We start from the raw sequence: 14,948 nt of genomic DNA on the forward strand, positions 1-14,948 counted from the left end.
AAATTATTCTGCTTGGTGAACGAGAAGATTTAGAACAGAAATAAGAGCAAGAAACCACACTGTGGAAGAACCTCAGAGCCCAACAGACGTGGCTTACAGACGTGGTTTGGAATCAGCTCCCGAGCTCTGCAACAGCACCGCACGGCCCGGTGCCGCGCCGACCTCCCGCAACTGCCGCCCACAGACCGGGCACGGAGGCTCCGTCCGGGGCTCCCTGAGCACCGCTGCCGGGACCGCCAGCCCGAGGCCTTGCACCCGCCGCAAAGCGGAGACGAGTCGCGCCACCAAACCGGCACCGGCACCGGCACGGCTACCCGGCAGGGCCCGGCGCCGCCAGCCACGCCCGCCTGAGCTCAGCTCAGGCCTCGAGGGCGGCCGTGACCTTGACCGGAGCGGATGGCGGCGCGGCTCCCGCAGAGGACAGCAGGGCCGCACGGCAGCGGCCTCGCGGCGCGGCCCCGCACTGCCGCGCTTCGCCCCCACCCCATCCCGCCGGGCGCTACAGCGGCGCCGCATGGCGGCCCAGCGGTGCCAGCTCGCCCCTCGCTGCCCGCAGCGCGGCCGTCGGCGCCACCGGACCGAACCACCGGAGCGCGGGAGGGAAGCGCGCGGCCTCCACACCGCAACACTGCACCGCAACACTGCGCCTCAACACCGCAACACTGCGCCTCAACACCGCAACACTGCGCCTCAACACCACACCACCACACCACCATAACACTGCGCCCCCGCGCGCCGCCGCGCGGCCTGCACCCCCCCCCGCCGCCTCCCGAGCGCTGTAGCGCCGCCGCTGTGGCAACGCCTACCCTCGGCTCTACGGCCAATAAGCGCCACCCAGCGGCCGCGCTGCGGCCCTATCGGGCGCGAGGCGAGCTCGGCCTACCCAATGAGCGCCAGGCGCACGGCGTCGCTAGCTCACCATTGGTCGCGGCGGGGCGGCGGCCGCCCAATAGGCGCGCAGCAGCGCAGGGAAGCCCCATGCAGCGGGTGCCGGCCTCCCTTTGCGGAGCGCTCCGGCGCGGTGCGCACCGGCCCTGCTGCTCCCTGCTCCTCCGGCCATGGCGCTGCCCAGCAGTTGACGTTGGGCTTCTCCCCTTTCATCTCCTCTCTCTCTCTCCCACCCCTCTCCTCCCCGGGTCCCGGCTCAGGCACGTAGGCGGCCGCTACCGGCGACCCCGAATCCCCGGTCCCGTCCTCCCTTCCTACCCCTTCCTCCCCCGGAACAGGCCGTAGGAGTCGGGCCGGGCGGCTGTCGGCCGCGCCATGAACATCATCATCGGCATCGGCGGGTGAGCGCGGCGGACGGGCGCTCCCTCGTGCCGCAGTGCGCGGGGTGCGGCGGGGGGGGGGGGGGGTTGGAAGGCGCCGCCTGGTTCTGCGGGCGGCCGCGCGCACGTGGCCCGAGGGGCGCCGCCCCGGCCCGGCGGTGACGGCCCGCGCTCCCTCCCAGGGTCACCAACGGGGGCAAGACCACCCTCACCCGCAGGCTGATGCAGGCCCTGCCCAACTGCAGCGTGGTGCACCAGGACGACTTCTTCAAGGTGAGCGTGTTCGCGGCCGGCTGGGCGGTCAGAACAGCGGCTGCGTTATCGTTCCTTGTTCCCGGCGCCCGTTATCTGCGCGCAGAGACCGCTGCGGGGCTGGGGCGCCCTCCAAATTCCGCTCTGCGTTTCTGCTTTGTGATGGCGCCGCTCCCGGCAGCTGCCCCGACCAAACGGTTTTTTCTTATTGCTGTTTCAGCCTCAAGATGAAATAGAAGTTGAAGATGGCTTTAAGCAGTATGATGGTAAGGTCTCTCTCCAGCATGATTGAACAGCGTAACTCCAACATAATACTTTGATCCTTCCTGGTGCTGAGTGATACCAGCTGGTGCTCAGTTACTGGCTAACGATAGCATTCTGTCTCAGTGATCAGCGCGTTAGATATGGAGGCGATGATGAGTACCATAAATGCTTGGATAAAGAACCCAGTCAAGTTTGAACGCTCCCATGGGATCAACAACACGCTGGATGCCCAAATCTCACCAGACAGGGAGGGAGGAGATGAAGCGATCCACATCCTTATTATCGAGGGCTTCCTGCTTTACACCTACAGGTACGTGCAGTACAACTTCATGTGTTTTGACCTTACATAACACTAACGGTGCCAGTGTTGACTGATGTGAGTTCAGCTGTCACAGGCCTGAAGCATGTGCCAGCCAGAAGAGACAGGCATAGATTTCCCTTTCTGTTCCTTGGTACAGGCAAGCTGTAACCCAGCACACATCTCTTTCAGGCCCCTGATTGATGTATTCCACCATCGGTACTTTCTTTCCATTCCATATGAGGAGTGTAAAAGGAGAAGAAGGTGAGTTTCTTTGTAAATTCCTCTGTTAGCCCAGTAACATCTTCAGCAGCTTGGTTTCTCCTTAAAGCTTTTTTTTTCCTTTGATAGGCTAAATATTAACCTAGTTACTATGTTGAAAAAACAGAGTTCTTTCCAGCAACAAAACCCTACAGGTTTTTAATCAGGCTATTGTGGACAAACAACTATTTCACCCAAACTTCTCCTAAACTTGCAGCAGAAGACTACTCATGAATACCACCATCAGTCATTTAGGAATCACTTGCACACTTCAAACAATCACATTTCAACTTTTTTAGCACCTCTGCATGCTGGTGGTAGCACTGTTGATAAGGTTAAAACTACACTGAATGAAATACATTCAAGATAAGGTGTAGAAAAACTGAGTGTACATTACATAATTTGCCTGAACTTTAATTAGACTACGCTTGAATAACACTGTATTAATTTATAGTTCAAGAAATTACACTGTACCTGATCCACCTGGATTGTTTGATGGCCACGTTTGGCCTATGTATGTAAAGCACAGGAAGATAATGGAAGATCTTGGTGTTGACGTGGGTAAGTCTGTAATAACTGAAGCACTTTCATAAGGCTGTAAGGCTGTTAAAGAAAAAGCTTTTTAAGTCTTATTTTATATATATATATATATATATATATATATATATATATATATATAAAATATATATATATGATATATATATGTGAATATATATATTCACATATATATATGTGTGAAACATATATGTGAAACATATACATATATACACGTGAAACATACATATATACACGTGAAACATACATATATACACGTGAAACATACATATATACACGTGAAACATATACATATATACACGTGAAACATATACATATATACACGTGAAACATATACATATATACACGTGAAACATATATATACATATATACACGTGAAACATATATATATATGTGTGTGTGTGTGTGTGTGTGTGTGTGTGTGAAACATATATATATATATGAAACATATATATATATGAAACTGTTAGATGGAGTATGTTTTTTCCAGTAAGGCAAATGCATGCTCTTCAAATTAGAATCTGACAGGGTTAGAGAAGCATAATTCTATTATAGCTCTCATTTTACATTCTTATTTTAAGTGCACTTGAATGGAACAAAATCCAAGGAAGAACTGTTTAATGAGGTATATGGACAGATCCAAAATAAGATTGAAGAATTACTTAACATGCAGGTACGTCTTCATGCTTCTAAATGGAACTCCAGAGCAAACCTGTTAAAGGCTATGTTGAAAAAGCATGAAGCTGGAATTTGAAATGTATTCGTGTTTTTTTGTTTAGAAATAAGCTTCTACCGATTCTTGTGACTGAAGATGACTCCTGTTTGCTCTGTGCTGTCTACCTGACTGCCACTGAAGTTCCAGCTTCTGTGAAGACTCAACTCCTGAATTTGGCTTCATTGAGTTTTCTCCTGAAACTGAGTTACATATGGTCATTAAAAAGCATTTCCCCCTCAGCTGTCATTTTAATTTGTGCTTGAGCCTAGTAGCTGGCCTCATGTGCTTTAAGTCATCACCATCTAGTCTTCTGTAAATCTATTTGCGTGTACTTAAATTATAATAGTAAAGCACATAACAGAACTGATGTTAGGTGGCACAGCTCTGCTAATACGCCTACACTACATCATTGTTCACTATACATCAAACACAAAGCTTTTCACTTAGAAAATACATGAGGCTTTTACGAAAAATACAAGTGTGAGAAAAGCTGAATAACACAACTGCTTTCAAGTCATGTCTGACAGAAAGTGTTGGGGCTTCAGCTGATGTTAATAGCAATGGGAAAGCTGCCAGCTATTTCCCTTTACTAACATGCTCTGATTTCTATAATCCTTCCGGAGTTTGGCAGGAAGTATGCTTCTCTGTGAAGAAATTAAGATGGAGTATGCATTTCAAAAATCAGAACAAGAGCTGGTCAGAATGTTTTACTAGCATTATTTTATTAAGTGCACGTTTAGATAATGGAAGCAAGGAATTTGAGCTACAGTCACAGAAAATCTCTTACATACAAAACTGATTTAAGGGCATTGATTACTGTAGGAAGTTTCAGTAGTGGCTTGCAGCTGAAGGAAGCTCACGCTTGAGTTGAAACTGCTATCTACATACAGAATTAATTTAAGGCCTCAGATCACATGGAAGAAAGTAGTAAGGCTTAATCCCTAGGAGGTAGAAAGTTAAAGTTTGGGACAAAAACTTGATTAGAAAAGTCTGTCTATTGTGGAGGTGTCCAAAAGGAAGTACACATACTCATCCAGCACGAGGCCAGTCTTATTTCTTCAAGAACTTGAGCTGAGAACCAACATTTACTTCAAGCCTAGATGCATCAGCTTTCTGATAGGAGCTGGTCCTCCCCAGTATCCCCTGGAAAAGAAGAGTTGTTTCATCAAGTCAAAGACATTTATCTGCACGTGTTATGACAGTGTGAAGAAGGATTTTTTTTTTTTACTCTCATATGATACTTTTATTTACTAAGATGGAGTGCTAGATACATTCTATTCTTATATTAAATATTCTAGCACAAAATCCTATCAGCAGCAAAGTACCCAGAACACTCAACAAGTTGAGTACGTAATGATGACTAAGCATACACTTCAGTTGCTAGATTTCCAGATAAGTTCAACAACTTCTGTTCTTTTGAAGAATTGTAAGCCAGAACAGATACCTGGCTTTGCCTTGAAAAAAAAAAAATCACAGCAGCCATGCCTGCCCTGACTTAACATACTTACTTGAGTAACGCATTCCAATAGAGAAAGGGCATCATATCAGCTTTCATATGGTACATTGTTGTCCTCTGTTTACTTTGGTCAATGGGAAAGGTCTCCAAAGGCTGAGCATTGTAGTCAAATTCTGCTAGAATCACCTTGTTATAGCTTGTTACTAGTGGGCAGGAAGTATATCCATCATACTGCAACAGAATACACCCTTCTCATTAATCTGATTAAAGGCCAAATGCTGAAGTATTGCAAGCTATAACACTCTTATATCTAACATTCTTATTTCAAAATAAGTTTCTAGATTTCTGCATTTATAGTGTTAATATTAAGTTTAAAACGCTGCCAGTTTGGGCCAGTGATCATAATTATTTTCTTTCAGTGGCAGATCACAGATTGGCATTGTAACAGTACTTGGAGGCAACCTAAACAACTGCCTAAAGGGCTTTGTGTCATTAATTGCTGGCTATTGTGACCAATAGAATGGGTGACAATAGCAGAGAATGAGAGCTAGTGCTGTCTTAACAGACAGCATATAAACCATCTCAAATATAATTGTAAGAATTTGCAGGGGATCACAGCAGAAACAGACTGAAACTCAGGTGAGTACTCCAGGAATATTAACTGAGAAGCCATGCATAAAATGAGAGCTAGGTCTCAAAGAGAAGTTTGAACAAAGTCACAAGCTTAAGAGCTTCTGTAGTACAAAAACTTCAATGTAACTCCTTAGAAGATAGCTTCCTGTACAGGGGAGACAAGCTGCACATAGCATAGATTTGTGAAGTTTGTGAGGGTTTTCTTGGAGTAGGGGTTAGAGTAGCCTACACTAAAAATCCACCTTGAAGAACCCAACCTAATAGCCTTCCACCTTCTTTTAACTCATTAAGACTTAAATAGAAGTTTCTGAAGAAATTGTGTATAATTGTGCCAATTACTACTATAGTAGTACTACAATTACATAGTAAAGCTGTTATTATGATATACAGTAAGAAGCTATTTAACACCTCCACTGCTGACACAAAGCCCTTTCTATCTTCAGTTCATGTAGTTTAACTGCTTGTCTTGGCAGAACTTCCTGCATATAACATTGCCACTAAAACAAGATCTGTAGGTACCTTTTTAGTTGGTGACTGGTTCTTCATTACCAGAGAAATAGTTTTATCAAGCACTCCAGATTGGGCAGCTACATGACAGGAAATAGAAAAAAATATATAAATACTTTATATTTTTTTAATATATATAAATATCGTAAGACTTTGCTTTAGACAGCAATTATTGTCATTACTGGAGCAAACAGTAGTAACAGTGTATTTAGTGGATAATTCAACTGTAACTGAACTTGTGTCAAATCAGATTGGGAACTTCACAGTCTAAGACGGGGAAGGGGCAGGGGGGAGGAAATCACATTTGAAATAATGCTTTGGCCCCATTGCTTCCAACATGCAAAGGTTTGACAGAGCTTGAACTGCATGTTTTTAGCCTATGTCTATTCTCCTATGCTAAATTACACTTGTTTGGTCTTCCCAAACATTTTAGACTCCAGCACTGAAGTTTTGCTTGCTCTCTCATTTTTAATGCTGCAAGGGAAGTTCCAGACTAATGCTGCAATAGTTATCTATATCATTCTTCTTGTTAGACTAATAATATACTGGATGGCCTTTTTTTTCCACTCTCAGATTTATCTTTTTATTTTTTAGTTATGATATCATGTACCTGGAGTATTTTCATATTGGACCCTGTGGCTACAAGTACAGAACACACACGAGTCTTCAGCAGTAACTTATCAGCTGACATGTGTGAGCTTCTAAGATAGAGCAGAAAGACTTGCTACCCTTGCATCCTTCCGAAATTCAGTAACAACTTCATTTTACACCATTCTGAGAACACATAAAATAGAACTAGTCCAACTGTGAAGTATTTGGAATAAGAAAATGGAGAATTGATGGCATCAGTATAATCACTAGCTAGTTAGTCAGTCCAAGGAACTGAAGTCTTTCTGAAAGATGGAAAAAAAAATACGGAGTTAAGACCTCAAGAGTAACAAACTAAACTGTGTCTTGTTTAAAAGCTTACTGTCACTGCTACACTTTCCATCACACTAACACATAAACACACAGACACCTTTACCTACAGCCGCAGCAGTTCTTGATGTTGGAAGGTTGGTGCAATCTCCAATACCAAAAATATTAGGATACTTCTTATGTTGCAGAGTTTCCTTATTTACATCTACCCAGCCGATTTCATCAGAGACAGGGCTGTTGATAAGCACATCAGGTGGCCCCATTGGGGGTGTGACATGAAGCATTTCATACTAGACAGAAAGAAAAAGTACTAAATGGCTAATTGATAAGAACAGATCATACTATACTGATGTTAGGATATAAGAACAATATAAAAACAATTTTTTTTTTTGTTTTAAAGCAAGCATGTAGAGTGAAAATTTGCTTTTAAATAGATGCATCTGTTCCAAGTTCTTTATTAACAGGAACCTCATTAGCTGCCATATATAAACCATGTAAGCTGCCATAACAGCAGTTTGCTTTCCTCCATATATGCCTGAGACATTCCCAAGTTACACAACAAGGTTATGTTGTGTTATATACACAGAGCTCCAGGCATGCTTTGTTACCTCCACCCCACTTCCCCCACCCCTTCTCTCTACCTTACTTTCAAGCTTTTCAATCTTTGAAAATTGAGGATGGTACTAAAAGGATAAAGTAGCAGTTTACAATGGAGCAACAGATATTATGTTATTATAATGCAGTTATGTTACTGCACATACAAAGAGAAAGTATCGAACTAAAGACCTGAAATCTAACCTCATGAACTTCAGTCTCTCCAGGTTTGTCCAGGTTTTCAAACACAGCTTCCTGCTTGTCTGCTCGAACTTCAACAAGGTTGCACTTATAGTTAACAGCAATATTCCTCTCCTCTATTATTTCAAGCAATGCATCAGCATATTTCTTAACACCAAAAATGACACCAAGTGAAGTGTTGAACATTATGTTTGCTTTGGGTCGTTTTCCTGTCTGCATGGAAAGATCAAATTATTAAGTCTGATAAGCTAGCAGAAACAAGAGAATTATGCCACACTACGGAGTTGACAGAACTATTAGTGCATTTTGGTGCTTATTGCAGCATTAACAGTAGAACTCTTGAGAAACAGCTATTTCACAGCATGTTAGACAAGATACATCCTTGTACTTTGATATTTTCGATGCCTCACCTGTTCAGAATGAGATACTGAAGATTCATATAGATTGCTAGTGAGAAGAGGCAGCTGCAATATGCTGAACAACACTACTGTATAAAGGTTAAATATAATGGCTTAGCACTACACAGCACTCTGAAACCATCAGTTCTATGCATTATTCAGGTATCCACTCAGTAGACAGCTCATGAAATTTAAAGCATGCATGAAGTCTGACACTTTCACTTGCAACTGGCTTCTGTTTCCACTAAATTCACTTTCCCAGCCCAGCAAAAACCTCTCCTGTCACTGAGACTGTGCCAGGAGGAGTGAGGATAATCACTTCTCAGATAAGCAGAAAGACAATCCACATCAAGTATTAACTACTTAAAGGAACAAGAACGAATGCTCAGCCACTGTGATTTCAGTGTTCCACCTGAAGTTGTAAATGAGGCTGAGAACATTTGTATTGGTAGTTTTTTCTAAGCAGGTTAAGCAGTTCATCCCTTATGAATTCTGAATTCTGCAAGCTACTCCAGAAATTACTAAGATACTTATGCATAATTCAGTTAGCTTCATTTAGTACACACTAATAACAGAAAAAACAACTCGGTCATTTTCTTTTAATAATTCTGAGTCATATTTATCTCCTGCAATTTTATTTGTCATAAAAGAAATACAACAAACCCCTTAGAACAGATCTTCCTTACAACTGTGGGAGCAGCCATTGGAAGAACGAACAGAATACTTACTTTCCTCCAGTAGGCCTCAGATAAATACATGATTTTCTGAGGAGCCCCTGCACATTTCACCGGAGTGTTTGGAAAAGTGAAGATAGCATTTCCTTCCTTGAAATCTTGCAAGGCTTTCCATGTTTTCTCTACTGTATGAACTGAATAATTGGAACCTATTTTAGGGTGGTGAAAGCCCTCAGGCAGACCTTTGATCTAAGAAAACAAAATTAAGGTTTAACATATAAACAGCAGGAATTTTGTCTTCATCATCGAGTATTAAACGGAGACTTGAGATTTCTCAAGACAATTTAAGAGGCCCACAGCTAAAAAGAGCCCATATGTTAGTTGGTATTTTTGAATATATGTTTACTACTCAAATAGGTATTTTCATTAGAGCTTAGTAGATGACTTAATAGATGAATGTTTACTGAAATGACAGTTCTGCAACATCTATACTGTAAGTGTTCAGCACAGAGCGAAGCATGAAATTCAGAGTAAGAACAAGAAGTCACTGCCACATCATCATAAGGAAAAACTGACATTAAAAAAGCATTACAAAAATTCGTACGGTGAAGAAAGATTTTCAGTGCTCAGTTTCAGATATCTGAAGTATTTCCTAAAGATATTCTGCTTTGGTTCTGCCTCCAATAATTTTTTTCTCACTACTTCTGCTACGCTCAAGCATCTGTTTTTGAGAAAGGCAGTAGTTTCTGTTTTGAAGTAACAGTTAGCAGAACTTCTAAGAGGAAACTGAGTCACATTACATACACTGCAACTTGTTTGAGACACTACACTCTACACCAGGAATTATGCTGTTAGTGAAGACAAATAAGAAAAATCAACCTCTTTAAACTGGCCACTTTGGGTTTAATGCCATACCAATCTATTACTGTGAGTTTTATTTACTACGCTCACTACACAGTAATAGTGACTGACTGCATTACATGGCTTCCAGTGCCAAGTTCTGAATTTCCAAATACTGAGTTTGTTTGTTTTTTTTTCAAGCCGTACTGTAGAGATTTACATGGAGACTGAGAAAAACCACTAAAACACAGTGCTGTTCCTCATTCTGCTGTGCTCATCAGCTGAATTTCATTCGGTGCGACTCTGGTTAATTAATTCCTGCTTTGCGTGTGTGCCTTGGGAGCTATTAACAAAGAAACTCAAATATATTATTAGTTACTACATCACATGCAGGTCACATTAAAGTCAGCAGGGTCAGGCCCCACAAACATCCTGCCTTTGTATTTTTCCTCTAGGAAAAATTGCAGATTGTGCACTGCTACAATCACTCTTGCACCATACAACAGCACTAACACCTTTCTTCAAGTGCCATTGTAGAAAGCATACAGGAAAACTAACAGAGATGGGAAGGGTCCCAGGGCCTATTTAAGCACAGATGTAACTCAGCTGGTTCCTTTTAAAGTGTATCCTTCAAGAGAGGTGGTAGAGAGTGGGTCAAATTGATTCTGCAGGACATATTTCACTAACTGCTGTGTGTTTCTGGTTACATTAGAGATGTCTCACTCTACTACCAGCATATCTCACTCACATTATTGACTGCACTTATGTCTCATTAGCTGATGTTGCCATAAAGATGCCACAAAGCTACCTTAAAAGAGCTTCCTAAGGGTAATTTGGCTTACTACATACAGATCTATGGAGGGACATACTTAAGTCATTAAGCTGCCTTCTGGTTCTTTACTTCATATTAGTGTTCAGTATCCTGAAGTAGAAAAAGTGTACTGAAAAGCCATTTACTTTAGTGAATCATGAGGGCAAGTGATGCCATTAAAACTAGTAAAAACATAATTACTGTAAAAACAAATACCTTTTCATAATGCAGACTAATCCCAAGGGCAATTATCAGGTACTTGTAAGATATCTGTTGAGTAAGGGAAAAAAATTAGACAAAAAAATAAAAAGACTGAACACAACAAGGTATTACATCACAGCAAATCTAAATTATCTGACAGCAATAGTTTCATAAGGGCAGGCATTAGTAAAGTTGGCATTAAGTTTGAGTAATATTTATTGTTTTATAATTGTTTACAATATTTACTGGATGAGAAGTTACACACAAGATTTGCTACAACAGAACTAGACATTTTGAGCAAGGTATTCTATACATTAGAATATACTTATACTTCTTATAAGACCTAAGCAAATTTCTTAGCCTCCTAGATGCTGGGGAAGGCTTTACTCCATGGGCAGGGGATCTGCAGGTGGACAGATAACTTATGACACAGAATAACATTCTTCTAACATTATTACCTTGACATCATTCTCCAGCCTGACACAGTTCTTATCTGGATCCAGTGCTGTAACGCGAGATTTAATCCACTCCACACCTTCAGGCATCACCCTTTCTGTTGGACGTGCAGAAGCTGACAGCTGCTTTGCACCAGCACCTACCAGGGTCCACAGAGGCTGATAGTAATGAGTCTGAAATAAATGTTTTAACAGACATTTAAGAACCATTTAATTGCACTTGATTATGACGGCATATTACTCCAAATAGGAGGCAATGTCTACTAACATTCTATTCTTAACAAAAGAAAGTATACAAATAACTAAGAGTTTTGCCTGAAAAAGCTGGAGGGATGTATGCATCTCTGTGATGGGAGAAAAAAACCTCATGCCAAGCTTACTAAATTCAACTTTGTTGGCTTCCTCTCCACAGAAAGTGAGGCTGGAAAGGGATGAGAATCAGATCGAACTGATCACATACATCAAATGCCTTCTCTTCCAGCATAAGGAAGACTTACCTTACTTGGCTCAACCACAGCTACATTTCCTGCCCCCACTTTCCTCTTCATCCGAGCACTCATGGCGATTCCACCGGAGCCTCCACCCAGCACAAGTACTTCATAATAATCCTTGGCAGCACACCCGGCTGCTGTATGCAAACCAAGGAAGCTCTTCTTCTGTATGCTTGCCTTCAGCAGCCATACACCAGGACGGAGACAGGAACAGGACAATGCTGCTCCAACCGGTGACATCTTTCAATAAGTGGAAGCTGCAAGTTAAGGAAAAGTACCAGTTAATGACATAAGGCAGTTTTTATTTATCTATATGGCCAGATATGTCTTCAAGGTAAGAATTATAACACTAAACTTTCGTTGCAGCTAAAACAATAAACTTGCAAACTGACTGTAAGCAATTTGGAGATTATTAAAAAAACCAAACCATGGACTCTGCCAGAAAATTAAAACTTCATACAAGCAAATGAATTCTAACAAATGACAATACATTTTTCACCTTAAGCAGGAAAGCACGTCTGATCCTATAGCATAGCTAGGACATTTGCTGTCACATTACCACCCTGAAGAGAATAATGTCTCAAAAAAGAAAAGGACTTGCTGGGTTGTAGACCATTGAAACAGCAAATGTTAGTTGTGCAAACATACCAAGTGCCATTCTGCTGACTGTAACGTCAGGCAAATGAATAACTGTGTTTGTATTTTAACGTTAACGTATACCAGCATATGCACAGCTCAGACATATGCCCTCTCTTGGCTCTTTGGGCTACAAGACATCATGGTAATCAAGAGAGTTTTACAGCACTTTGAGCAAGGCACATGGGCTAGTCTACTTTTGCAGGAGAGGTATTGAGCCCTAGGCTTGACAGGAAAAGAAAGTTCATTGAAACGACACTTTACACCTTCCTAGATTTTGGATATTTGAGTACACCTAAAATTTACAAGAGTAAAACTGTTGCAAGCAAAGGCCAGAAATCCCTATTTATCACTGCTTACAACTACACTTTTCGCTTGACAAACAAGAGTTAAAACCATGAAGTGCAGCTTTGGGGAGTGCAATTACCTTACCTGAAGTCAGTCAAAGTTGATCCCCATAAATATGTTTCCCTCCCTCTGCTACAATGAACAAGATCCTTCCTTCTTATGAATACATTACTTGCACGATGAATACCACTCTGAAGCTTTTCAGTAATAAAACAGGTATAAACTCATTTTAATTCATTTCCTCATTGCAACATTGCCAATAAGGTGTTACGACTTGAAAAGAAACTTATGACAGGATTTTCATCTACATCCTGTTGTTTAATTCCTTGAATCATTGTGCAGGAACTCCAGCTTTTTCACTTCAGAAGGGCAGACTTTGTATATGACTCTTACAGAAAGGAATTTGAAAACTAAATCAGAGAATTCAAATATTTTCAAGAAAAGTTCCAAAGGTCAACATCAAGAATTCTCTACAAAACCATACGTCTAGTTGAGCAACTCATTCTGCACCTTCACGTGCCGTCTTAAAATCCTTCACTCGAGTATCCCAAATTGTTCAGAAATGCTGTTATTATCCTCAAAGCATAAACAACTTAGGAAGGAGAAGAGGAAACGTAGGAAGTATCCTTGGTATAAGTTATTTTTCCCACCTTGTTTTAAAGGAAGGTCTCAAGGTATAGATATGTTCTTCTTATCCTCTTTCCTACAGAAGAACACCAACTCCAGGTATGTTAAGTTTCACTTTAGAAGGTTGCTTCTGTTTACCCAGAGCAAAATCTATCTAGTGCAGATGCTTCGTACTCCCTCCAAGAAAGAGGAGTTTTTATGCTGAATAATTTCTGCAACTTCCGTCTGTGACAGCTTTAAGGACAGCTTGTTCCTGAAAGTTCATGAACCCAGGGTTTGTGGTTGGGTTTCATTAAGCAAGTGAAACAGGCACAGTGACCAGCTGCTTAGCAGTGCACAGCATGCCCAGAACAAGGGAACAGGACTTCATTTTTGTAATGCTAAGTAAGGGACAATTATCCTCTCTGAGTTGATTTTGAATTAAGCATGCTTATAAACACACGCAAGATGTGCCTTAACTAACAGCCATCTAATGGATTAGGGTGCAGCATTTCTTTGCTCTCAAGTTGTTTTAGAGCACGCACAAACAACAATCTGAAACGTCATTTGTAGGCAGATGTTCAGAAAGAAACAAACAAAGAAGCAAAAATTCTTGGTATCAAACTCTCAAACTAACAGCTGCACTCCATCAACTACACATCAGTCCTCTGATTTGGGAACTGGAGAGAAAGAGAATAACAGAACTGAAAGAAAAAATAGAAAATCACTGATCAGTCGACTGAATTGAGCTGAAGTCTTAAGCTTTTAAAAGACCACTGTATCATAAAGCACTCTTACCAAGCGTCCTTTGAACTACACACAACAAAACACCCCTTATGTTGCATGAAATCACATGCTGATGTGCTTCAGAGCACTCCTCCATTCAGCGACGGCTCCTCTTCACCCATGACAACTGGTTTAAAACTAGTTCTGTTACTATGAGAGGTAAATTTATTGTGAATGCTTTCAGGACATGGTTTGTTACAGTGACAGAAGCTCGTGTAATGCTACTGCAGCACAAGTCCTGTAGCACCACGTAAAAATCAGGTCACAATGTGACTCATAGCAAGTTCACCACAAATGGCGTCACTGTGAGGAGGGGTAGCATTTAAAAGCTTTTTTAAAACAATCTTAGCTTGAAGATAATCTCCGATTCCATCTATAACTCTCTCGTCTCTTTTACTGTAAGGCTATTTGTAGAAAAAGGAGATTCAAAAAAGAAAAAATGTGTTGGTGTGGTAATAAAGATTATATACTTTATATTATATACTATACTATATATTGTATATGCACAATTCTGGAATAGCTGCCTAATGCTAAAGAAAATGTGTTGAAAAACCACAGTTAGACTGACCAGGGGAGCTCAGTATTATTTGGTCCCTGAATCCCATTAAACAGATGGAGATTACATCAACAGAACAATAGTGACTTTCCTATCAAAAACAAATATAGGAAACTTTTTTCCAGAATTAGCAGCTTGCAGACCTTTAAAGGACTGAGAACACAAAACAAGAACCATCCTTGTTAAGCTGCCATTGAAAAAAAAAGCAAACCACATTTCTACAA

The 14,948-nt window shown here is 41.6% G+C and overlaps 2 protein-coding genes across 3 annotated transcripts; one reads left to right on the forward strand and one right to left on the reverse strand.

The window, feature by feature from the left end:
- Window positions 1-1,263: 1,263 nt before the first annotated feature.
- LOC306950812 (nicotinamide riboside kinase 2-like) lies at window positions 1,264-3,843 on the forward strand (the record flags this gene model as incomplete). The annotated part of the gene is made up of 8 exons (XM_079541194.1): window positions 1,264-1,289; window positions 1,451-1,541; window positions 1,741-1,786; window positions 1,908-2,094; window positions 2,275-2,346; window positions 2,798-2,904; window positions 3,480-3,571; window positions 3,678-3,843. The coding sequence occupies 8 exons, from the start codon at window positions 1,264-1,266 to the stop codon at window positions 3,681-3,683; spliced, it is 627 nt and encodes a 208-aa protein (XP_079397320.1). The 3' UTR covers window positions 3,684-3,843.
- Window positions 3,844-4,698: 855 nt separating this feature from the next.
- SQOR (sulfide quinone oxidoreductase) lies at window positions 4,699-12,032 on the reverse strand (the record flags this gene model as incomplete). 2 transcript variants are annotated; one of them, XM_079540610.1, is made up of 9 exons in its annotated part: window positions 4,699-4,756; window positions 5,122-5,300; window positions 6,222-6,289; window positions 7,234-7,417; window positions 7,926-8,135; window positions 9,049-9,243; window positions 10,862-10,915; window positions 11,305-11,475; window positions 11,799-12,032. In XM_079540610.1, the coding sequence occupies 9 exons, from the start codon at window positions 12,030-12,032 to the stop codon at window positions 4,699-4,701; spliced, it is 1,353 nt and encodes a 450-aa protein (XP_079396736.1). The 2 variants fall into 2 exon arrangements, with proteins under 2 accessions (XP_079396736.1, XP_079396737.1); XM_079540611.1 differs by lacking the exon at window positions 10,862-10,915.
- Window positions 12,033-14,948: the final 2,916 nt, after the last annotated feature.

Source organism: Tetrao urogallus, assembly GCF_951394365.1.
Source record: "Tetrao urogallus genome assembly, chromosome: 11".
NCBI lineage: Eukaryota > Metazoa > Chordata > Aves > Galliformes > Phasianidae > Tetrao > Tetrao urogallus.